Source organism: Malurus melanocephalus, unplaced genomic scaffold, assembly GCF_030028575.1.
Source record: "Malurus melanocephalus ecotype Western Australia unplaced genomic scaffold, MMel_1.1 scaffold_96, whole genome shotgun sequence".
NCBI lineage: Eukaryota > Metazoa > Chordata > Aves > Passeriformes > Maluridae > Malurus > Malurus melanocephalus.
This window is the reverse complement of record NW_026623328.1, coordinates 1,083,025-1,109,717: the sequence shown is the minus strand read 5'-3', so window position 1 is coordinate 1,109,717 and position 26,693 is coordinate 1,083,025. Positions and strand designations below refer to the sequence as shown.

Genomic DNA, 26,693 nt, shown 5'->3' with positions numbered 1-26,693 from the left:
CCGGGAGGGGAGAGGCGCCCCCGGCCCCGCCCCCGCCGGGGAGCGACCCCCGCGCCGCGCCGGACCGGACCGGGCTGGGCTGTGCGACCCCGGGGCCGCTGCGGCACAGCGAGACACCGCGCTCCTCTCACCGGGCTCCTTCCGTTCCGTTCCGTAGAGGCCGGGATTACATAACGGCGCCGGAGCGAGCAGCTGCAGGATTACACCATGCGGATTAGGGATTACGTTGATTCAGCAGATTGTCCTGTGCATGTCTGAGAAAGATTACACCAGCAGAGTTAAGAATACCCATTTGCTGTGGTAAGCCATGGTTTAAGTAGAACAAATTAACTCAATACAAAATTAAATGCACAAAAAAAAAGGTGTAAACTACCCCAAGGTTAAGAATCTGTTTAAATGGACAAAATAAATGTAAGGCTGAAATTCGGGTTTTGCCAATTATGTCCCCTATGTTGTGGAACGGCTGCTGTTAGCAGCAACCAGCTATTACTGCTGGATGAATCTTAAAAATTAATGTCAGCATGATGAAGATTAGGTACACTTGATTCCTGATGACTGCCACATAAACGTAAATATCTAAACTCCTATGGTATACATTTTCTAACGACTCCAAATTATTTAAGTGTCGCTGGTCTGTTTTATTATGTCACCGTGTGCKAAACTGTCTCCTTGTATGTCAGCTTGTAATATGGATGTTCTGATTACTGAATCTGAGATTGCTGACATTTGACAGCTGACATTTTGATGGACACTATGTCTGCCACTGAGGTATGAATAAAAATTAACCCCACAGAAACTTTAGGTTGCATTAATTTCAGTTGATTTCCTCCAAGAGTTTAGGGATGAAACTTGGAAGCAAAAGTGCCACAGAAGRTATCAGAAAGCATACAGAATGAAAGAATAGTCTTGTGGGGTGATTTTTATCCAGGATTGACTGTGTTTTTGTTTTAATGAAAGGATCTTGTAACATTTATTAATTCCCTCAAATCAGCACACTCAAGCTTGAGACTGGAATCTCTATCTCAAAATTACAAATCTGTAGAAGGACTACAGTAGTTTCATTTGACAGAAACCTCAGCTTTGTAGCTTTGCCAAAAGTCTGTGTGAATATCTCATACCRTAGAACTGGGTTTTCAAAGGGAAGTTTGCAGTTGGTTGCAAGCTACTTAGGAAATTTTGGCAATGGAAAGGTTTCCCTGAAATTCACTGTAATATCTCCAATTTCAATACTATGACAAGAKTTTTGCCCACTGTTTTAGTATATAATTAGTCCTAGACATACTTTAGTAGATAAAAATAAAAATGTAAACCCAAYGTTTTGTTGTAGGCATTTCTAAGTTAAGAGGACTCAGTCATTTGTTGTCATTTCAGAGAACTGCAATGGAAAGAATTTTGAACAACTGTTGTCAAAAAAATTACCCTGTCAGCCAAAGCACRTTAAGATTTGCGAGCTGTTTGTCATCTGCCTTCACTTCCTTTCTTATGTTAGAACTTCCAGATATTGTGGTGATCCCATCCTAAAAGACACTTCCAGYGTGTAAATTTGAGTAAAACACTGTTCTTAGGAGGATTTGTTGTAACATCTCACCTGGAATTCTTACTTACAGAGATCCTCATTTGTTTCAGGCAGTATGATGGATTTTTTCTGATGCCTGATGATTTTCTGTGCTCAGTTATAAGCTTCAGACAGTGAGGGCATGAGAAGTTATACCTAGGTGAGAAAAAACGGACTCATTTTTACAAGATTCCAGGACACTTCCTAGTTTTTTGAGAATGTAAGAGGTGTATACTACTGACTGCTTGACCGATATCAAGGACATCTCAGAAGGCCATTTATATTTAATCAGCCTGCTAAGCAATTTAAAAAAAAAAATCCCCTTCATTGTTTTTGTGGCACAAATACTTGATCTCAATATTGGGGAGAATGAAATTTTACCTTTTTTGTTTTTTAGAAAGAATACATTATGCAGTAAAATCCCATTCTCAAAGGCAGCCGTAAGGTKCAACATAATCTAAATCTACAAACAATGTATATTTGAAATAGCTGCAGACTGAAATGRTCTTTAATTTGGGGGAGAGTTTATATAGAGATTAATTTTAAGAATGTTTGAATAACAAGATCCATGAACCAAACCACAAATCATTATTCAGCAGTTGCTTTTTATCTGCCTATGCCCATTAAGAGTTACAGGCACTGCGGATGCTTAGGCCATCTAACCAGTAAAAGTACACRAGACCAAGAGGCAACACAGTTTCTGATTTAAATTTATGGGGAGTAATGCACACAGGTTCATTTAAACACAAATCTAATGAGTTCAAGGCCTGTTCCAATATATCTCAGTATACACAGGTGACCTAATTTTAATGTATAAACATTTCAAACAATGCATTACTATTATTAATATCAGTTTAGGTGACAAAGATGAGGGGGAAAAGGTAGAACTGATAAGATGATTTTTCAGTATGCTGGCACAGAGCTGAATAGTCTATATTTTAAAATTCAGATTAAAATACTCTTTAACTGGATACACAAAGTAACCTTCCACAAACTCCCAAGATACGTGGAAGATGAATATTTGAGCAATCATACAAYTGGATTCTTAGTTTCTGTGAGCATAGGCTACATCTGCATCTTAGAGGAAGGCTCAGTTTGGAAAGTTCAAGGAAGGTGCACAGCTGATCTTTGTGTGATGTTTCTAGTATGAACTCTGCASAGACAATCGTAAGAAAGTTAGAATRGAGTTTAGCAAAAAWTTCTGCTCTAGTATTTCCTTTTCTTTAAATATATCATCTTATTTTCTAATGAGATAGAGTCCGATTTATTCTTTTTCAGAACACTGATACATACTTGAATTACTGTTCAGAGTGCAACACCTCAGAGAAAAACATCTATTTTTAAATGCATGATTACCTCATAATGCACTTTTCAGTCTTAAAAAAAAGTCAAAACTGTGAATGCTGTTAGCAACATCTTTTTCAAAAATCATCTTTAGACCCAAACTGTGATACTTATTATCARAATTTAAAAAATAGCTATGCGTACACACAGACATCCTCCTGGATTGGTGAAGAAGTATTTTCACTCCCTCCCTTTACCACCCTCTTTTTCCTTGAATATGCAGACAACAAACTTTGAAAATAAATAATYAGTAGTCCCACAGCCTTCCTCCAGCTGTCTTGCTCTCTGCACTCAGTTTATAAACAATTTGTCATACATGGAACAATTAGTCCTAGTCCAAAGAGCTGATGGGTTGCATAGCACATCCATTTAACATAGTGATGCAGTAGAAAACMGTCAGCTTTCCCTAAGGAATTTTCTGCCAGATCATTGGATTTAAGCATCTTCTGAAAAAGTTAAACTTACATCACGAGCAGCACCAGAGATAGTGAGGTGCATACTGACAGTAAGATGAAGGAAAGGAGATGTGAGATCTCCTTTTTGCAGTAGCAACACTCAAGTTATTTTGTCAACTGAAGGATTAATATCCTAATTAAATCTGGCACAGGAACTAGTCTGAAATATAGGTAATATATCCTGTTTATGTTTTTTATTACAAGAGCTATTGGATATGATACAATTTTGTGGAACTTTCTCTGGGAAGGGAAATTTAATGAACAAGGACTGCTTGCTTCAATAAAACACAAATTTAAGTCAGATTTTTGATGCCAGTGTAAAATATATGTGTGATACAATTTATATGTACTACATTATGCAAGTATTTTGAATTCAGCAATAAACTCTAGTACGGATAACCCTAGAAAAATATGCAAGTGATCCTGTGAGCATAACGGGGTGTTACCCTATTCTGTACTTGGCCCTGTACAYGTTTGTCTTTGTTGTAACCTCACCCACACTGCACTATATGTAAATTTGAAACCTTTTTAACAGCACATTTAGCATCTAGACCTGGACTGCTAGAAAAATGAATCTCCGGGATGATTTATTTCTTAACAATAGAGTTTTAGTTCTGAAGTGACTCCTGTTTGTTTGTTTCTTTATGCCACATGCTATGTTAATTGTTCTCAGTTCTGTACACAGAGCAAAGTGTATCTGTGAGCCAGCTCAAGAGGACGCCTTTGGGTGGGGACCTTGCTGTTACAGCCTGAGCTGCCATTTCAGATCTTCTTGTATGGACAGGACAGTTAAAAAGTTAGAGAAGTCACCTGAGGTCCCATGAAAACCAGAAACGGCAACTTCTAAAGTGAGTACAAATGCATTATATCTTTTGAAACGGGCCTCTAAAGAAAGTCAGCTTTCTTTTAGTTAAAGCTGAAGTACAATTATTTCTTGTAAATGTGATAGTTTATTTTATATGATCATTTAATGGGGGGGGTAATCTTTCTTCCACTGTAGGACAGTTTGCTTAAATATTTACTTTACGTACATTTTGAAGTATAATTAAGAAAAAAAGAGCTAAGATGAAAAAATAAAGATGATCTCTTGTTAAGTAACCTATTTGGCACAGTAAACCTTGACTATATCTAACTAAATAACAGAATATCACAAGGTTAGATGGTTTGTAGAGTTGGCATGTCTACAKAATAAGTTTCTTTTAGCAGTGTCAAGTGAACATTTGTTTCTGTCCAGGCAGAGAGTTTCTAATGTAGAATTTAAAAATAATTGTCTAAGTTCTGGTAAATTCACAGCCTGTATTACTAATTTCACCTGACATTAAGACATGAGGAACATTCGAGTGAAACGCACATTCCCTCTGAGACACAGCAAATTGGGAAGTCCTTGTTTGTAGAATGCAAGAATGCACAGAGATCCTACCTGACTGAGTCATTAGCAGGATGAGAAATGGTTCAATTGTGAGCACTGTCTTTGAAGGTGCAAGTGTCAGTCTAATTAGCTAGCCAGAATCAGATTGCCTAATTGCATCAGGTATTTAAATTCTGAATAAGCATGGCAGTTTGATAAAAGCATTCATTGTTTAAACATGCTTTAGTGTGAATTTAGTTTTACTCTGCCTTCAGGGATTCAATGAACTTGACAGCAGACCTGAATGTTTGCCATTAAGGGGGAATTGATGGAACTTACAGTATAACAGAACTCACATATAACAGTACATTATTGTCAAAGTGCAACAGTTTGGAAAGTTGCATTCCAATAGCTATTTCTTGAGGGGAAAATAACACTAGGTTTAAAAATTATATGCTTAATTTATATGTTTGTCTTCAGGTGCTGTTGCCTCTACCAAGAACAAAAGTTGTTGTCGGAATAATATGCGAACAGGTAATTTCTTCCAAGTCTTTACTTGGATACGTACATATATATCATTAGAATTCATTAAAATTGCATTGATTTTGATAGCTGCCACTGGGATTGTCACAATGGCTCTATAGAGCTGCTATCCCTCACTAGAGATTGCCAGCCAGTAGTACAAATTGTGTAAGGAGATTATTTGCTTTGACCAATCCTAATATTTCATAGTTTGTGATTGATTAGGATGCAGTCCAAAGTTGCTCACAAGTGAGGAAGCATGCATCTGCCCCCTTTTGCCTTCTGTCAACWTTTCCCACTTGTCTCTCTTCCTTTTTTGTGTTAGCAGATTTCGGTATTAGACAGTCTAGTGTTTTAACCTCTGGACTAGGCAAGATAGCTGAATCAACATGTGGATTATCAAGGCTGGCTTGGCTCTTTGGGGGTTAAGATGGTGTTGAGCCTGCATTTGTTTTCTTTTTAATGACTAGGATGGTCGAGTTACAACAGTTTAAATGCAAACAGATCAGATAGTTTACGGACACAGCATTGTACCAGCTAYTGGGAAGAAAATTAACTCTATCCCAGCTGAGGACACATGCATGTCCTCAAAAAGAATAATTAAGAAGAAAAGTATTTAGAGGCTGTTATTACCTCAGTTAGTTTTAAGTATTCACAATCTAGCATTAGAAAGAACAACCTCGTTTATTCCTCTTCACTTCTTCCACYAAAATCCAACTTCTTTTAAAAGTAACTTTTGTGTTCTACTTCTCTTTAATCTCTCACATAGAAGGAGGTATCAAAATACATACATATATATGTTATATACAACAYATATTGGTAGAGTTCTGTTAATTTAAAAGCTAAATCTTTTGTATTTTTTTAATTGCCCATCATCACTTGACTTGTTAAACTTTTCTATCTTGATTATGGAGTCTGACTGTAGTATACATTTGACTTTCAAAGCATACAATTTGCATTTTTAGATTAATATAATGTATTGACTTACCTCATGAAAAATCATAACATATTCACCAATGCTAATGTAATTGGRTTTTGGCTTGTGTTGAACCCCTTCTGATTCTCCAGTACACTCTTTTGCATCATTGACTATAGATTTAAAGGGATAAACTGGTGCTTTCTCACTTTCTTGTCTATAAATATAGAACTGTATATAGAGCRTTGGAATTTGCTGCAAGCTTCTGCATTTCAATACAGTAGGTGTGCAGTACAGTAATACCTATTTTTGTATTGTAGCAAATTACCATTTGTTAGTAATTTTTTTCCTCGTGTTAAAGCTTCCTGAATTCTCTTTTATTGTCTTTCATAATTCTAATATCTACTTTATGCTGTGTTTCTCTGATACTTTACTAACTAGTAGCAAAATACTAATACACAAAATAGAACTAATGAAATGCACAGCTGGATAGAAAAGGGGCACCTGATCTAGATGGACATAGAAGTTTCTTCAAGTTTCTCATTACAGGTAAAATTAAGGTTACTATTTTTCCCTCAGTATTGGGAAAAAAAGTCTATCTCTAGAAAGAAATAGCCTATAGAAAAATTGTCTGTAATTACAATCAAAAAGGTTTCAAAGGCTTCCTAGGCACTTTTTGTTCTCTCTTTCCACCTCTCTCACTTTTCTCTAATAGACCTAAGAGAAAGTGCCTGAGGCATTTTGCCAGAACAGAAGTGTCTGGTTGGGCTGCAGAGCTGGTCCTTAATACAAAGATCACACCTGAGCAGTGATCTTTCTCCCAAATGTTCCAAAGCCTGAATGACTCAAGGCATTTAGCTCTCTTCAGTTCTCTGCCACTATGCCAATGTGAGACAGGTCTATTTCTGCATAAAGATGGAGAAAAAGAAATAGAACTATAAGGCAGGATTTTAAGGAGGTTAACGAATTCTCATTAATTCTCATGAGAATTTCTTTGAAACCTTCCATGAGATGTTGAAAAGGATTTTTCTGTGGGGCCTGCCTTCTGTCCTCTTACTTTTCCATCTGGTAAAATTTCAACAGTTAACTCCCTCAGACACATAACAGAGTTGAGAACAGGTCAAAGTTTAGAGTTTCGTTTTTCTCACTTGATTCTTAAAATTGTATAGATATTGTGATACACTGTTGAYATGTTCAATGCCCTCTCTTCGATTAAGGAAGGACATAGCCTTCGACTGAATTACACTCTCAAAGGAGGTCCACAGTTACATTTGAATAGACTAAAATCAAATAAGTTGTAGTTCTTGTTTAAAAACCTTGTTTTTCTCCTGTTCCCATTTTATTCCTATTGCAATTGTATTGTTACCCATACAAAATAATTTAAAAAGTCTTTTAATAGTGAACTTGTCGTAAATGAATTGCCAGTAGACAAGCACAGAAAGCTTCAGAGTTAAAACAAATTTCCATTTAACTTCTAACAAGGTAGGACAGAGCACACATTTCTGTGCAACAAGGTCAAACATGAACAATCTTTCCAGCCTTTCTTCTCCCCTCCTCCAGCTTCCTAATTTATCTACACACAGGCAAGAAGGTCCAGTTACCATTGGGATGCTGGCACTTTGATAATAGGAACATGAAACTGAATTCCTGGTGGGCCCTGGGTATAACTTGTCTTCATCTTAAAATAATGTAAGGACTTTACTCACACTCCTACATCAATATGCTGTCATAGAAATGGAAGAATGTAGGGAAAAAAGGGAGAGTGGAATTGCTAGAGCTGGCCTAGAGGATAGCAGGATGCACAGTGGTTTTGTTGCTTGGAGGTAGAAGTAGCTGAGCATTTCTGCCACTCTTAGAAAAGCCAGGCTTATTTTAGATACAAAGCTGGAGAAGATCTCTGTAGGGTATGTCTTATGGCCACGCTCCTAACTTTTTTTTGTCAGGAATAAAGGGGAACCCTAACTCTTTTCTTGAAGTACAAATAAGAAAACCAAAATCTTGATTCCTCTTACCTATATTATGTATAGAACATGTCTTTGGTACATAAATAGTGACACAACAGAATTCTTATTTTCAGAATTTCAGGAAGAAATAACAGCAAGAACACCTAAAGTGTGAGGTAACACTTGATTCTCACCTTCATGATGTCAGAAGACTGCTCTATTTTTGTTTGGATTGAGATGTGGTTTCATAAGATGCACAAAAAATATAAAAATATATATGCATATATATAAAATGAGTTACTGATGCATTAAATGTGTCATAAATATACTCAGTCCAACTTCCAMATTTAGACTGCTTTCAGAAAGAGCGAAGTGGTACAGTCAGCTACACTTTTTAAGTATAAAATGGACAAGTGCTGCTACAAGTGCCAACATTAATGTCCTGTATTTGGGGTGTTATTAGAATCCCTAATTTTGTTTAGCACATTAACAATTCATCTAAGAAGCCTATTGAGCTAGATAAAGCTTTTTTGAGATCTGTAGGAATTATAGTGTAGCCAGCAATCCTCTACATAAGTAATTGCAGTCCATCTCCTGGTTTGGTCATTGAGAATTGGGGTGGGAAAACCCAGTGATGTCCTGGTGTGCTGTGAATCAGCTTTAATGCAGCCCAGAGCAGTCTCAGAATGTCCTGGCCCACACCTGAGACTATTCTGGGTACATCTGTACTCACTGCCTCTCATTCAGGAGCAAGTGAAGCTAAAGATAGTTTGTGCCACTGGAACAGGACAAACCAGACTTCACATAGTAAGTACAGTGATTCACACGATGACCTATGGTGAGTGGTCATGAAAGGCAAAGGAAGTAATGGAGAATTCAAAAGTTCCTCTCACCRGAAGAGAAAGTTTGATTTRTTCATCTAATTTAGGTGTGTCATGTCTGATAACAGTAATAAATTGGTGATCTTTTCCRCGTATTGTTACAGTGCTCTATGTTGCTGACCTGGAAGGGCAAGACCTATACTGTTTCTATTCATAGGGTWGTTTTGTTTGTGTGGTGGTTTATTTTGGTGGTCTTTTGGTTTTGAAGTCTATTTTTCTCAGTGTTTGTTTTGGTCTTRTTTTTAAGATCATGAAGAGCTCTGTGGCACCAATTATGGATCTTTTTGTCTAAATGGAGGGATCTGTTATATGATTCCTACTGTATCCAGTCCATTCTGCAGGTCAGTGAAACTAAAGTTTGTGTGTTTAAGTATTGGACAGTAGCTGTTTAAAGATTATTTCTTCATTTAGTTTCTTTAAGAAATCACTGCTAAAGCATTAACTAAAAGAAAATACCTATTATTTATCTAGCTTACAGAGATACGACAATATGAGAAAAATAAATGTGTATACTTGGTGTATGCTTGCTTGGAAGGTGCAACAGTATTCAGTTACGTATGCATTCAGGGTGATATCTAAATTTAGAGCCACTCTTCCTCATTACAATGCAGAAAGAACAAAATACCCTTTGCCTTGTGGAATAGACTGTGGGAAAGGCATTCAGAAAGGCAAAGTACATTCCCAGTTTTTCTTACAAATTAATTCTATTGCAAAAAAAATTGTAACATAAAATGGCCTGACCAGAACAAAATGCAGAGACATAAAAAAGAATATAAAGGGSCACAAAAAGAATATAATGCAAGACTTACTATGTTCTCCAAAGCTTGCTGAAATACTCAAAGAGCAGCTTTATAGTGGTAGCCAAACACTACTTGATAAAGAAACATCAAGGCAGCAAATACAGATATTTCTTACACCACTCCATAACAGAACAATTCTTCTTTTTGAAGCCCATATAGCAAACTGGAAAAGAAGCATTTCCYGGTTTTGCATGTGGACACATTTCCTGCATAAATACTGCTCTGTCTTTCTATTCTCTCATTTACMAAGACATAAGATGCTAAATAAAACTCTCACTTTTCATGGTTCTGCATCTGAATTATCATTCATCACAATAAATTATGGTTGATAMAATGGGTTTGCATACAGACAAATATTACATATACCTAAGGATATTACCTTTTTTTCTTCTCTGACAACTTTTGCTCCCTCTTCTATCTTGAGCTACCACTAACGATAACTGGATAAAACAGATRAAGAAGGAAACAAAATCTTTTCCCAGATGCCTAATAAAAACATTACTTTTTTGTTTGGGACAGTTCAATTTAAATACTTAAACTCAAGCATGTAAACTCATTTAGTTAGACAGGGAGAAAAGAGGTAATTGTGTGGTAAATACTTATTGAAAAATATACACAGTATATCACTGTCATTGTTCAGTGTCACAATAAATCAGATCCAGAAGTGAGATTAAAGCTCTGAAGTGCTGGATGATGATGATTTACTCTAACTGCTAAACCTTGCAAGCTTATGCAATATAAAATGAATACTGCACACACAAAAAGTAAAACATTTTGAAGTACATGTTGTTCTTTTTTCTAGAACGAATCCTGCATTATTGTACATAAATGAAAAYGAATGGGTAAACTAAATAGCAGCAGTAACACAATAACAAAGCACCCTCTCAGCTACTGCTAGACTGTGTAACAAGGAAGATGTGTTTGATGCAATAACTGTAAATATGAAGTAACAAATACTTAGAACAATTCATTCTTCAGGAGGACAAACCGGTCAGCATAGGTAATTTTCACTTTAACAGCTCCAAATGAAGCCATTTTCAATTTGGGTACTATAGGGTTTTATAATCTGCTGAAGCAGAAAAGTAACATCTTAAGAGCATTTCTGTTATACTCAGGCAATCTTATTGCACTTAAATTATCAACTATTTTTTTCTGTATCTGGTGGTTGATTATAAAGTTAGATGGGTTTAAATAGCAGCATTCTATTTAAGCATATCCTCATTCTAAGCATGTTCCTTAATCAGTCAGAGAAGGCTAATTATAGATGAGAAAGGTTTTGTTTACACACAGATATCTTAGTAATCAGCAGTGATGTGAATAGAAACAACAGAAAAAAATGCATCACTATTCAGCAGAATTCAGAAAATATTTGGTGCTTTGGAACTTCATGACTGGCATCATCACACAGTTGCGCAGTTTCTTTGATGAAGGTTTCTGCCAAATCCCACCCAAAGCTCCCCAGTGTTCTCAAACGAGCATCTCCCACTGAAAGCAAACTCAAATCACTTGTAAAATCTAAGGCTGAATGATTGTTGATTAAAARGGGGAGATGGAGAAAGAACAGACTAGCAAACTGTAAAAATGCCTTAAAACACTTTTGCCTTGACATGGTATTAGTTCACAAATGTGTTGTGCTATGCAGAGTTAGTCCAGATTACTGATGGAACATCACTGGAAGTCATTTCATATGGGACTAAGAAAAATGCAATCATTCTTTAGAAATATTTATTTTGTAGCATGCTAACAAATTAAGAGCCCCTGCTTAGCTTTGGCATTTCAGTTATTTTTATCATTCAGAAATGGATATATAYAAGGTAGATAGTTAATTTAACCAAAACATTAGTTGACACTCCCTTCATGTGCAACAGTGGCAGATTTTAATTACAGCTGATGTGTGTTAAAAAATGAAATTGCTCAGCTGCCATCTTSCCTCATTGCTCTCGTAACAACGAGTTAATGTTCTCAGCAGCAAAAGGCACACCTGTCACCATAAACCAGATGAGCTTCAAACCCAGGAACACTCACATGCACTAAACAAACAGGCAGCAGGACAGAGAAGGATGGAAAAGCAGCTGCCTCAGGTGTATCATAAAACATAAGGCTGAAAGCTGTTTGCCTCAGCATCTGATGTACAGCTGTCCCGTAGTCACTAATTAAAGCACTGCAGAATTWAGTGAAGATTTTGCTTTCTGAGGGGAAGCTCTGGTACTCCCATTCCTTCTTACACTTGGTAGATTTCTGTGAGCATTCTTTCTGTATTTCAAGCAAAATACAGATGGTATACACACAAACACAGCTCCTCTGCCTCGGGGGCAGTGCACACAGAAATTAACAGTGAATGCTGTCTTTTTGGGAAAGGATCATACTCTACAGAGGAGTAAGTACTGCAAARGACAAAGGCAGATCTTGCAATTCTCCTCCCTGGAATTCCTGTGTATCTCTCAAGGATATCTCTACTTTTCTCTTCCTTTGCTTCCATCCTAATAGAATCCCTCCTCCACCTTTCCGATGCTAATCCCATAAATCCCATACAAATTCCTTCTATCACTTTCTGTCTACCCCATCTTTGCCTGGCTCTCTGAGATGGGCCCTTCATTCCCTTTTTCAGACACCTCTGCAGGTCTGCCAGGGAACCCTGCAAGTTGCCAGGGAAGGATTACCCACTCATCTGGCTTTTCTTCTTTCTCTGCCTCCAAAAATACACTTTAATGTATACCTCAGGCTCTTCTGAAAACAAAACTGTCCCATCAGTATTTTTCAGTTCTGCTTTTTGCTTGAAAGGCAGTAACAAAAGTTAGAATACACACCAAAAGTATAGCTAAAAAGAGTCAACAATGAAGATTTATTTTTAATAGGACACAAAATATAAAATGCAACACTATCTTACGTGTTTGAAAACTGTTAGAATTAATRTAACTGCCAGATATGGGAAAGCTTGCCATATAAATACATAGCTAAGGGAGTTTTAGGGAAGAATTGCCCATTTTTTCAACTTCTCTCCAGTAGGAGTATTTTATTTTGCTCTCTATGTATCAAAAGTTTTTAAACTCTAAATGCAAAACTTTTTTAAAAAGCTACTTAGGTGTCCAATTAACTTTKCCCTTGCTTMTTTACTTTGGCTTTAAAGTCTTTTYCATACTTACGAGATATTCTTAGAGAGTATGGATTAGGGTAACTTTTAGGAGTCTTCTACAGACTGAAGATTATGTTCATTTTGAAATTATCAGCCATGTAATCTGAATTGCATTGACAGGTGGGTAATTTCTCACCTTTTTCTGCTTAGAGCTTTTTATTTACATGCAAGTAGTTTTTATACTGAGAAGTATCCRGGATTTTTCTGACTAAAGGAAAACTAAATGAAAACTAAGGTCAACACCCTTATAGTAATAATGCAAAGCAGTGAGAATCTGTATACATATTTGACTCAAATTCTACTTCCTACTTTTAGAGTCTGTCAGACACRTCCTTGTGATGTCCACCTTAGAGTCTGGCAAAGAAAGAAACTTTACCTTCTTCCTAAATCACAGTGCCATAGGATCACTTGCACTGTCCCACATAAAGCATTTGAAAGGTGACAGCAGTAATGCCTGTGTTATTGCAAGGCTGTTATGCTCATGTTTTAGTTACTAATCAGATTGTAAAGGATCAATGTAATTGCAGACCTGCTGGTTATCTCCTGGCATCTTATCCAATGCAGTCTATTTTCTTCCACCTTTTATTGATGGTGATATAATTAATATGCTGAAAGATTCTATGGATTTCTTTCCATATGCTGGTGTTTTGTCTGGAGCTCCTGTAGTATGTTTGTATACAACAGTTCAGGCTGGCTCATGTCATCTGACAAGAGGTGTGGGTGTGTGTGCATGCATGTGCAGGCATCTAGGAAAGCAGAAATCTGGATACTATCTGAAAATGGGAGGTTTYAGTCACAGATTTTCCTCAAACATTGAAGACTGCTACCTTTCAACTCTGATTGAATTAGAAATTCTGATTTCTTAGAGGGGAAAGACCTTTTTTCTATTTTAAAAATCAACTTTGGAATGCTGCATAGTAGGAGCATTCAAAGGCAGCACAGGGCACATGCAGAAAGGGACACATTAAGAGCATGCAGGTGATGTGCAACAGCAACACCTGATCYAATGAACACAAAATCAATGACTATAGCTCCTCCTTACAGCCTGCACAAGGATTCTCTGGGTTTTGCCCCAATTCATTCAAGTGCCGGTGCACCAGTGCCTGCCCTGTCAACAACTGCCCTTAACCTGTGCTCTATTTTTAGGTATCAGTTATAAACAAGATAAACTATGAGTTGCTACTGGCTTTTAAGACTGTGTACAGTAAGACTGACTGCCCCTAAGAAACAGTACATAGACACCATCATTCCGCATTTTGTTCACAGCCCAAATGCTTGTTAGAGATGTATTTCTGYCTTGCAGTCACTGCATATGTAACTCCAGTGAAACTATTAGAGCTCTTGCTAGTGCAACAGGATAAGCAGGTCTTCAGAGTGAATTCCACCCCTAATTCCTGAAGTCTGCTTAGTTTCTTTCTYAGTTCTTTTTAGCAAAAGAACTTCCAGAAGAAACCTTTCCTGGTTGTCTTAAAGCACATCAATTGCTTCTATGTTTAACATAGGCCTGCACCTATTTGTACATCAGGACAGATGACTTCATAAATGCCTGTTCAAGCCAGTATTTGAATGTCTGGATTTTCAGAAATGGCCTAACTGTAGCACAGCTTGCTGCTAGGGTACATTAGCTGTAATTTTATTATTTAAGCATAACACAGAGATACATAATTTTCCTGTTTCCATGAAAACCTACATAATTCTTAGGTTATATGACAGCATTTTCTACATGGCATGGGATCACTTCCAGCAAGTGTGTCAACAGGCCAGCCTAGAGAAAGTAGATTGGTAGTTTTGTAATCCCTAATCCATTGCTCACAGTTAAACAGATACTACCAAACTAGTTAGTCACGTTTTTACAATCTGTTTCCATTACAACAGGCAGAATTAATAGTGCTTTTTTCGTATAGGTTTTTTTCTCTTTGCTGTAACCTTGGATTCATACCACTATACCCTTCCCCTTACTATCTTAGGCCTTCAGGCTCTTTTCCCTCCTAAAGACTTGTGAATACCTGAAGCATCTGGTTCTGTTTTTCTTTTTCTTTTGATTGCTAAAATCTCAGTGACCTTTTTGCTATGCTGTCAACACCTTCCCAATTTTTTTCCTATGATCTTTTACAGAACATGAATACAGCTTCCATGCACTGTTCACACCAACTCTACTGTATCCCAGCAGTTCAGTAACCCTCCCCCTTTACCTGATCCTGTATGCAACTCCCTACAGCTACAACTGTCTTTTCTTCCTCCTGGTTCATTTTGCTCTTTAGGTTTCTGAGTTACTCCCTTTACACTTACTCTTTAGAACTTTTCCATGAGCCTTAATTTGATGCCAAAACCTATTTTTTTCCTTCCTGTATCATTTTAGCCTTGCATTATTCTCCAGTTTTCATTGCTATTCAAGAATACTCCTATGAATTTCTTATTCCATTTTCTGTCTCTCTTACTCTATTCAGCTCTCCAAAGCATTTCTCTCTCACTTGCTAGAGAACAATGCCCCACTCAAACTACACTTCTATTCTTAAAGTATTCTACAGTATTTCAGAAATAGGCCACTGAAAAGCCACTAGACTTACAATAAATATCTGGAACATTATCTCAAGCAATCAGAGCAGTCTGCCTACCCTTGCTTCTTCCAGCAGTGAAACATCATGACTTTGAAAAGTCTCAGATTGYCCTGAGTAAATGGGTGTCTGTTTGATCAGTTGCAAAGCTTTAATATATGATGATAATTAGATGTCTTTTTTTAGTGTCTAAAGCYTCCATTATATTTCCAAAGACAAAGATTTAAAATACAAGGGTAGTAACTGTTTGTGCAGTGGTTTAGGCCAGCAGTACTGAAATACTGGTTCATAATCTACAGAAAGTGTAATGGGAGTCACATCAGGCATCAGAAAACTCACAGGGATCCTTTGGTCTTAGTTAGATATGCTAAACATTCTTCTTTTTCGGCTGTTCCTCTGCACTCCACCTTCTTATCCCTCATCTGAAATTATACCTTGCAGCTGCCAATGGCAGTTGAGAACTTCAAGTATGTTGCAGAGTTTAGCCCATTTTTCTCAGCTGGAGCCTGAAATTGCTTATGTCACAGATTATTATGACTTCAGTGCCAGAAATAGCAAGAAGGAGCAAGATCTTTAGTAATACAAATAGAGAGAAGCAAATTTACATTGAAAAAAATACACACAGAATGTAGATATTGAAAGAAGTGYTTTCCATTTTCTGTAATGAAATCAATTCCTTAAGAAAACTTAGCAGAATAAATGCAAAATACATTAAAAATGATGATTAGTTTAGCTTCAACCTACCTATTTTTGACTAAATATATGAATTACTAAGCCATTTATTTTATTTATTTTTAATAAAATACCATACCATTTTTTCCTATGGTAAAATGTCATGTTCATTTTAATCCTTTTTTCAGAAGAAGTTTTCAGAACCTCAATACATAAAATAAGCATAGTAGAGAACACTTTTACCTAGGTCTCTCCAAGAGGGTGTTATTCACCAAGCATGTAACATGTTCTGGCATGAACTATTGCACTGCATAAACTACTTCTGCAATTTAAGCTGTACTGTGTCTCAATGAATTCCCATTTCCTTGATCTCTTTAGCTGACAGTATTAGCTCTTCAACAAAGGAAGCTAGAGGTAACCTGAAATGGGGAAAAGAAAGCATGACTACTGTGTGAGGCCCAGTGGGATGACACAGTTAACACTAAAGTAGGCTTAATTAATTAAATCTGTCAGTGGTGAATATATTAAACTTAATATATAAAAGCAGTGTGGATCAGAATATAAACTTGATACCCAACATGCCGAATGGCTTTTGTTCCAGAAATATGAGGTGAGAGGAAATTTTGTAAGAAAACTTTCTGTGAAGCAAATATAACCTTTGAATTATGTCATAACGAGTTCTCTACCCATAGGAAGCCTTTGTGCTTTTCGTATTACATGACAAATTACCATCTAATCAGCTACAACTTGGTTTCCCAGGTGTATTGAGAATTACACAGGAGCTCGTTGTGAGGAAGTTTTGCTGCCCAGCATCAAATCCCAAACAAAAGGTGACCTGTTTGCAGCTTTCTTGGCTTCACTTCTTCTTCTAGGAGTTCTTGTAATTGGAGCATTCTACTTCCTTTGCAGGTAAAAGTGATTCATAAAGCTGAAGCTATTCAATCAAGTAGAAATTTCTTCTGGTAATCATGTACTAATTATTTGAATGTAAAAGTATGTAATGAATTATCCATAAGGTTGTATGGTTATTCAACATCAACATAATGAATGTGGATGTCTCAACTTGTTGCCTGTAATATTTACTTCCCAGCTGAAAGTTTTTTCAGGGTCATTTCTAAGCTATTACTTACAGTTGCATGGTAAAAACTATGGATAGTACACCCATATCTGAGATCTTACAGTCTGCCTAGAGTTAGTGCTAGCATTTTAAAACATTAGTCTCCTTATATTGTCCAAAGAGTGACAAGTAGAAGTCAATTAATAAAGTGCTCATTGTTCAGAAACTGTTCCTTGTCAATTGGCAACCAAAGCAGCTGGTGTCATTAGCTCCTAATTCCTTTACCACTCCTGGTGTAAAAAGGATAACTAAGAATGAAATTGAGGTATACTTCCAGGTAGATGCTTTATTAGCATTTAGACAGATCAGAGAGCTAATTTGTCCASGATGATCCATGTTTGAGCAGAAGGAAGATGTCAGTGTTAGACACAAGTGCTGCAGGGTTGGTTTTAGTAGCATTTTAGGCATATTAGGACTTGCAGTGAAAACACATAAGCAGTTAYTGGGATTGAGGCTACTATTTGATGCTGTACATATATCAGTACATTTATACCAAACCCAAACAAACTTATCATCCTCATCTCCAATGCAAGTCAGCTTCCTATGTCCCCTCTTTATTTTTGGAGTACAGCACTCATTGTAAGAACTCATTTTGTCACATACCATTAATATGTGTATATGCATGTCTATGCCTCTATAAGGCAAATTACAGCCCCTGTAATTCTTTGCCATCACAGACTTGCAGCCTCTTCCCTTTTCTCCTATCCTGCATTTCTCCTTGGTTATGATAACCAACAGGTCTTGCAATTCTGTTCTTTGTGCTCCCATGGTCACATTGCCAAATCAACCTCTCTGATCTGTGCCTTTCAATAAGCGACCTTTGGAATAGCTGGTCGAGTTTTACCTCAGCTGCTGTCATGGAAACCCACTGAATGCCAGTTTCTCCCACAGCTGAATGTAGAAGAGATAGAGAGCATTTGATAAAACAGTTGGTATAAAAAAACCCCTTGTTGTAAAGGATACCCCCCACCTTAGCAATTTTAGTTAAATTRATCCTTCTTAGCCATGGAATGTCACAACAGTTTTTCACTAAATGCTTGCAAATTACTATAAAGTCATTAGAACAGAAAAAAAAAAAATCATTCAAGTCTCATAGAGAGACAATACTTCTTTACAAGTAAAATTGTCTCTGAGAAAAGGAAAAAATGTCTTCAAATGTGTTACAACATTCCTTTTCTCTCATATCATATAATTAGGGGAAAGTTSGAGACAATCTATGGAGTTTTCAAAGTACAGAAGCTTAGAGTGACAGCAATGACAGGTCTAGCTCTTTTATTAGACAGCTGGAACCTCTACTTCTCTTTACTCAAGTATTACTTAACTGGCAGAACAAGTAGTAATGGCTCTTTATTAGCAAAATAACAAGGGCAACAAGTCATTCAYAACAGTTGCCCTTGAACCCTATCCTACATACCAGACTAGCTTGGGAAATCTCATAAAACCATCATCAACTCCTTTGGTACAGATAAAAGAACCTAATTGGCTAGAAATTGTCTTGTCTTACCTTTTACACTTCAGAGGATGATGCAGGATGATCATCTGCTAGAGAAATCATCTATAAATGAAACACTTTACATCTGTAAGTCCTTATCTCTTGGCTGAAGTGATCAACACATGAGGAGTCTCAAGTGGATACTTTAATGTACTCCGCTCTTTTCATCTGAGTAAATGAGGACTATTGCTAAGAGCTGTTATTAATCTAGATCTTTTTCCCTCAAACTTGATCTATCACCTGTATCTTAGAAGAGGGTGGAACTAGGGTTTATAACAGTTAGCTGAGAGTTTGCATCATCTTCAACTTGGCCTCCTGGCAGGATATAGTAAGTTTAAAATATTAAGAGAATACTGTGCTAAGTTTCCACTATTCCGCTTCAATAACAAGGCATTTGATCCACAAACAGGAAGCAGAAAGTTTTTCCCCTGGTACTGTGTTAGTGAGCATTTCCACAGCTCTTTCAGCTGAAGGTTCTAGTRGGGTTTTAGTAGAGACAGTAATGTAATCTGCAGGAATGCAGAACGGGAGATACTAATTGAAATTCAGGACAAGGAAACTGAATTCCTAAAATTACACATCAAATCTCTTGGAATATAAGAACTTAGTGCTCTATTTTCYTGTCTTTATCATTACTTGTACCTCCCTTTTTTTCCAAGTTTCCTTCATCTCAGGCTACTTGGGGCAGATTTGAGGACCAAACATGTGCAAGTGCATTTAATGCTCCCTAGAACACTCAGCATACAAGGGTGGAGAGAAAGGGTTTCATTGTTCTGCTTATAAAACTTAATCATAACAGTGAAACAGTGGMAGTAATCCATAGAAGAGCAGGACTGCATATGAAAGCTCTGGGTGAACATGGAGAAATAATTCTCTTTTTACATTGAGCTGAGTAATCACATTTTTATCAACTGATTTATTTTTTTCCAGTCTTCAGAGTGCATGGAGGCAGGGCAAATGCAGATCTAGCTGCTCCCCATCTTGAAACAACAACCCCCCATCCCCCCCAACAAACAGTACTGATAAAGCCTGTCCTTCTGACATGGGCAAAATGGCCAAGTGTACAAAAATCCCTGCTATTGCACTAGTACTGAGGAACACATGGCATATTTTGCTTCCAGCAATTCACCTATCAKACCAGGTCCATCTGGTCTTCTTCCTCCAGAAACATATTGCATTAGGGTTACTGGGAGAAGAATAACAAAGGCAGCTGATAAKAATAGATGCTACGTGAGCCAGCTTTTCTTTAAAAGCAATAGAGAAGCCTAAATGCAACACGTGTAGCTCAGAGGAATAGAGCAAACTCTAGGGAAAACTAAAATAAATCTGCAATTCATTTCTATATTTCATTGTAAGTCCATGCTGAAATGCCAAATTACCTGTAAGTGTAATATTGATGAACAGGAACTCAGCCAGCCAAAACAACAGGGTATAGGAATAAAGCCATTTAAGCTGTCCAAGACAACAGACTTTGTGGAGGTTTTACATCACCACAGGACACAAACTGGACAGGACAGAGAATGCTCATGACTCTTGTCAAGAGAGCAGATGTCTGATTGCTATTACAAAAAAAGAGAACTAGACAGCAAGTGATCAGCTCCATTTACAAGATAAGCTTCTCCCCAACGAAGTGTGGAAAATTTGACATAATTTCCAAACACTAAGGAAATATATGATAAATAATTATGTGCTATTTACTAATTGCTTAAATAAAGACCTAAGAAGTCAGACAAACAGAAACATTACCTTCAGGAGAGAAGCTATGTAGTTCCAAGTGCTGTACTGGCCTCTGATCTCTGTTCCTCTCCCTCAAATACATACTTCTCAGAAACACTGAGTATTAATTAGAAAGTAACTGTAGAAGACCCATGTCACTTTTTTCAATGGAAATGTCATTCAATTAGTTTGTCTCTTCCCTGATAAACTTTTTTCACTCTGTGTAATTTTCTTTTCTTTCTCTGTTGTCCGTTTTTTGTTTCTTATGGTCAGGAAAGTTTCCATTCCAAGGACAAGTTCTTCAGAGTGTGGCGCCAACCTAGTTGAAGCTACAAGSAGCAATGGCTGCAACAGTGAGTACAGTTTAAATTTAAATGACTGGACTCCACAAGGAACATGGGGGATACATTTTTTCTAATTAAAATGTATGTTAACTAAAATGTGTGTTAATTTTTTGTTAAATGTGTTTATTTTTCAGAAATAACAACAGCATAAAGCATTAGAGTGGAAGAATGGTGAGGAAACAACATGCAGAGCAACCCTAAGAATGTGAGTTGTAGAGGGTGATGTGGTAAGCAAGATGAGAGAAGAAAGTTGACTGAAATAGTTACATATTGGAGAAGACTATAACTAAGACATAAACAGTTGCACTTAATGGAGTACCTGTGTATTTTTTAAGCTGTATAAATTATACAGAAATCACTATAATTTATGTTGGAATTCTGTGAGATTTTTAATGGTTTTCAAAAATGCATGAGATAAATTGGGTTTTACTACATGGGAAATATTGAAAATACAACATTTTTTTTTTCACTGCACAGAGTTTTAGGGTTTTAGAGGGAGGTGATACTACAAATTTTTGATAGAGGTTTTTAATTTTTCACAGGATTGYCCCAGAGGAGCTGAAGAGCCTCTTGATTCAATGATTTCAAAATTTATACTTGTGATACATGTACAGAATTTGGTTTGTTTCAGATACCTTTACCAGATGTAGGAGAAAAAAAAAATACCCCACTGGTAGTTTACTGACCAGCTTCCTGGCACACGCTTTTAATCCAGATTAAAGGGAAATACTAAGAAAAGAGATTGATAATGGTTAAAAATGTTTTTTAGGCAGAGTATTTGCCCTCTGGTTGGTAAACATCTCTAATATTAAGCAAGACATAATCCTTGATGGTTTTTAATTTTGTTGGCTTTCTTCTGAAAATCTCACTACTGAGGCAAAATGTAAACCTTACCTTAAACTTTCCAGTTGATATTTCAGATAGCAGAAGTCAGGAATTTTGTTCATCAGGTCAATTTCTGACAAAATATTATCTAGACAGGTGTCTTGGCTGAAAAAGTCCTGCCATCTCCAAAGATTTATTTCTTTTATTCACATAAACATCTGTTGATTACAGTAATATATTATATTCCACATTTTGGTCCCTTGTAAGTATTCTCTTATTCAGACAAAAAGAGGCCACAYGCCATGGTCCATGTCTTTCTTTGCCTTCACAACACAAAGAGAATGTCTGGTTAGTCAGAGGTATAGAAAATGTGAACTGAACTATTTTCTTTTCAACTTATTTCTAGCACTGGAGGCTGAAAACAGCAAAAATCATAAGGGCACATTACCAAGCAGGTAATGTAATGTATGTAATTTAGAAGGTAGTACTGAAGGGAAGATTAGTTGAGAAAACTTCATGAATTGAGAGAAAATGCAGAACAGAGATTTCTTATCTCTGAAATAAACAATCMAGAGTGTGTAAAAACATGGGTTCAGAGAAAATGTTGAATAAGTTCCTATTCCTARGATGTCTACTACATGCTCTAGTGTCAGAATAAACAGTGTGTACTTGTATCAATGTAGACAAAAGCATGGGGGGGTGGTGCAGAGAAGGAAAGGCACACGGGAACAGTGTATAAGGTGAGAAGTCAAAGAGAAAACCATGTTACTATGGCTACAGAACACAAACCAGAAAAATTCATCACCTTCTAAAAACTYATGTCAGAGAAGTCAGAGTCCAAGTTAGTGCTCAGCATGTGAAARGAGAATCTGAGGGCACCAAATAGAGGACTTGATCCAGAGATTAAGTTATATGAAGCACTAAAAGATCACTTTCTCCCCRAATTAACCAATCTTACATGATATTTTCTGGAATTCAGATCTTTAGCAGATAAACTGAAGGAAGCTGACAGTACTGTTTTAAAGGCTACAAAGAATAAAAACTATTTTTCATCACATAGGGACAGGTCACCATTGTACAGAGCTCAGGAGATGTGTAGCAATACTGACAGCTACATCAGAATCAGTGTTACCTCAAGTACTTGCACAGCCTCAGTGAAAATTAATCAGAGATGACTGCTGTTAGATAACCTTGCTGTGCTATTGATCATGGGACAGTCAGATTTACAGTCTGGAATACTATCTCTACTGAAGAAGGAAAAGGCTTGTGGTCATCTGAAGTGGTAATTCAGGAAGGAGATACTAAYAGAAGATACAAGAAATAAATGGACTGAAGTTGTTCTGTATAAACTCTTAGAATCCTCTTAGCTTTCTAGGCAGACATGGAATAGTTATTGTTACWGAGCTTGTTTGCATTATTTGGGAAACAAGTTGTATAAAAAGTGAGGCTGAATAAACTAACCCCATGTTTAAATGCAAACAAGCTGATTTATGAAACAGTGTTATCTATAAAGGAAATGCTATAAACAAATCAGACTGTCTCAAACTCATTGCATCTGAACATTTTGGCTTCTAAAATTATTTCAGTTCACAAACTTTGTGACTATGATGTTCAGATGAAAATGAGATCGAGCTATGAATCATTTTAAGGTGCTCAAATGCCACAGAAAGCACACAGTAGCCAATATTATATATAACTCAATAAAACACCGCAACACTTTTTAGCAGTGCTTGCTRACAAAATTAAGGAAGTAGTTCTGTGAGCAATAAAGTTAAGGAAACCCCAGTTCCAATGGATCAGATCTTGTGGTTGGAGTCACTGGAGTCTAAAAAATTATTACATGTTTACAAAAGGGTGAGTAACAAGGGCTCTCTCTCGTCTGACTCCCATTTTCATGAAATAGAAGATCTCATGTCTTTGAAATTACTTCTCCACCAGCTGAAAGGTTATGTAGGGAAGMAACTGGAAAAGACTAATTTCCTCAGAAACTCCACCACTACTATGATTACACAACAATCTATTATAGTGCTATGGCAAAAATYCTTTTATACCTGAGGATCATGTTATCCTTCCTATCTTTGTAGTAAAAGTCTTTTCATTGGAAAAATCTTTTGATCACTTGCAGATCTGACAGCCATCAGCAGGAAATCTCTCTATAGACTTAAGTAAGAGATTGCTTATATGTTACTTRTTATATAACTGGTTTTTGTTAGCAGCCCAAACAGTAGAGCAAAGTACAATTAAAGAAAATCAAATGGCATTTCAAAGAAAGTGAGATTTCTCTGTGCTGCAGAGTCTTTGATTTATGTCAAAYCTTAAGCAGGAAAACYAACAGGAAGCCCATTTGGCAGCACTYCCCATTTTAAAGACACTTCCARTGTTGTACAAYGCMTTCAAAATTTACTGCASTTTTCCTTCTGGCCCTGCAATTTGAAGAGCTGTAGAGAGGCTCTGATTGTGTTACTCAGTTATTTGAAAACAGAAAGCCAAGAAGTGTGGGATAGAACTTATCACAACAGAAAYGGTCCTTATTCCATGTAACATCATCTGCTTATGCTTATCCAGGTGTGTCCTTGCTCTCGTGGTGACTGTCACCTGTTCAACATAATCTGTAAGGCAGATTCATTTTGTGATAGCAGAGTACCAACGCAAAGTGTAAAATACCAATAGTCAGGCTGCCACTCAGTTCCATCCTTGAGACTGATMCTCCACAAAACCTTTCAGAAGGAACCATTTCTAGAGCTAGATAAGGGCGTGTGAACAGAACCTACAGCTGTGGAAACTGAAATAACAAGATTATACTGCTGTTTTCATCCCCCAGATTAAAGCAACAATAAATTTTTAACATTTCTCAATGCCCCTCCGTGTCAGTTTCTGTAGCATTTGAAAAATCTTTTTCATATACATTAAAAGAGAATGTTTTAAAATTAACATTTCATCTAAAACTTTTGTGCAGGCAAATGATGGGCTGTAAAAACGTAGGTAAGCTTTCAATGGTAGTGTTTTTTAAGAGGGCTGGGTCACTTCAATCTATGTTGTATGTTCTCCATCACAGAATTTGCTGCTGTTTCAAACCATTCAGTCATCTTCATGAGTTCTGAAGATTGTAGAGGASTTGCTCTTTTAAGGGGGTTATTGTTTGCTGTCACCATTGCCACATTGACAACTCAGCTGAGTTTATTTTTAAAAAAGCTGTTTCTAACTCTTATAGCTGTGAAAATTTATCATGGGAAGGTGACATGACCTGCCACTGACTCAGTGATGTGAATCTCTGAACCATTTATTTTGAGAATTTGGTTCTACCTGCTAATCTCAGTGCAGATCTACCTGTGAAATGTAATTATGACAATTTACACATTGTATTTTAAAAGCATTTAAGAAGCACAAATACCAATGATTTGGGCATTTTTTTTCCTAAATTATCAAAGTACTTAGAAAAAGAATTATTTTTCCTCTGCTAATAATTCCAATARAAGTATCCAGGTGATAGCACTTCCAAATAATCCAAACCTGTCTTTATGCATTTCCTTTGAGTTTCCAATTTCTCACTGTAGCTGTATGTTCTCTTACAAAAAATACCCTATATTGTTCTGAGGTGCTGGTAGGCATAAAATAATCACTAAAAAGGCCCTACAACGTTTAAACTTGTATTTGTTTGACCTAAAACAGTAACACAAGACCAAGGCACACCACCATCAGAGGTGAGCTTGGATTACCTCGCTGCACTCTTTGAAGCCTGTAGTTCACAACACCCTCAAGGCTAATCTGGAGTCCTTCTGAAACCTCTTCTGGAGCCTGTGGCTAGCTGAGAAACAGGCTTAGCAACAAGAAAAAACTCAGATTAAAATTAGACTCAAACAGCTGTGTTACCTGTGTGCAGAAAATACAACTGCTGTATTAAATGTATTTTGGAGATCCACCAYTGAAAAAAAAATTCTCCCCAATGCAGTAATGAAAAATAATAATAGAGGAGAAAATCATTATTTTTTTATTGTCTGCATGCAGAGTGCTCAGAGACAATAATATAAAAGATCCTATAAAAGACCATTTAACTGTACACTTAATGGTCTTTGTAACTTATAACTATGCAAATTTCCATACCTCAAATGTTATTTTTCTGTATCATTCTGTTGAGTAAAACAGAAGCAGGCATCTGAATGACAAATATTTTTTTTGCTTGTTCTCTCACTGGGCCAAAAACCAGAAAACTTAATTCCAGTTTCTGATATGAAAGCTAAAAATCACCACCAGTTACTTTTAGTAGAAGGAAATTCTCCATTTTTAGAATGAAAAGTATAAACTAAGAGGAGTAATGAAGTGAGTGAGGTCTGATGTAAATTTTAAACTAAAAATTAATTCAGAATCATATGTAACTATTTGTTCTTAAAAATTTTGCTCCTCTTTATCAAATTAGTCTCACTTTATTAACTGCATGTTACAGGAACATCCTATGAGGAGACTTTTGGATAGTACYTTTAAAATAGAAGTTGCAGTAATAGCTTTATGTTTGGTAGTTGCTATTTTGATTGYGCAAGTACAAGGTTATACATCACACTTATTGCCTATTATTTTTGTATTTTTGAAACCCACGAATCRGTTAACTGAATGATGCACTGAACAAATGTGCAGCAAAACATTCACATTCAAACATGGGGAGAAAAAATGTCTTTACCTTTGGTCAGCAGAACTGTCACTCCTCCCTGCASGTCTTGTGACTTTGCAAGTCTAACTTTTTTCATAACAAAATCAAAATCCAGTTGTGGTCACTTAGGGATTCTGTCCCCTATTACTGTCAGCACTGTGACTGCAGATAAACCTTATCTTCAGATATCTTTAGAGCAGTCTGCTATTCACATTTGCCTCAAGTGCTGAATAATCATTTAACTAATTTTGCCCACTTTAATACCTCATGGTTACTTATTTTGAATGACAGAAGTRTAAATTTTGGCACTGCAAAACTTTATGTCAATTGTCTCTTCCTTTTGGTACATGCACCCTGTAAGCAAATATATTTTGGGCTCTCACAGGAACTGTTGTGATTGAAGAGCAAATAACAGCATGGAGGCAAAATGAAA

At 36.7% G+C, this 26,693-nt stretch overlaps 1 protein-coding gene across 3 annotated transcripts; it reads left to right on the top strand.

The window, feature by feature from the left end:
• Positions 1-21: 21 nt before the first annotated feature.
• NRG4 (neuregulin 4) lies at positions 22-24,000 on the top strand. Of its 3 annotated transcripts, XR_008965515.1 has the most exons (8): positions 22-300; positions 4,028-4,202; positions 5,183-5,236; positions 9,212-9,305; positions 16,884-17,033; positions 20,723-20,802; positions 20,928-20,998; positions 21,336-24,000. XR_008965515.1 is itself a non-coding variant. In XM_057368701.1 (7 exons), the coding sequence occupies exons 3-7, from the start codon at positions 5,227-5,229 to the stop codon at positions 20,942-20,944; spliced, it is 351 nt and encodes a 116-aa protein (XP_057224684.1). In that variant the 5' UTR covers positions 22-300; positions 4,040-4,202; positions 5,183-5,226; the 3' UTR covers positions 20,945-21,327. The 3 variants fall into 3 exon arrangements, 2 of the variants coding, with proteins under 2 accessions (XP_057224684.1, XP_057224683.1); XM_057368701.1 differs by lacking the exon at positions 21,336-24,000 and having other exon boundaries at positions 4,040-4,202; positions 20,928-21,327; XM_057368700.1 differs by lacking the exon at positions 21,336-24,000 and having other exon boundaries at positions 20,928-21,327.
• The last annotated feature ends 2,693 nt before the right edge of the window (positions 24,001-26,693 follow it).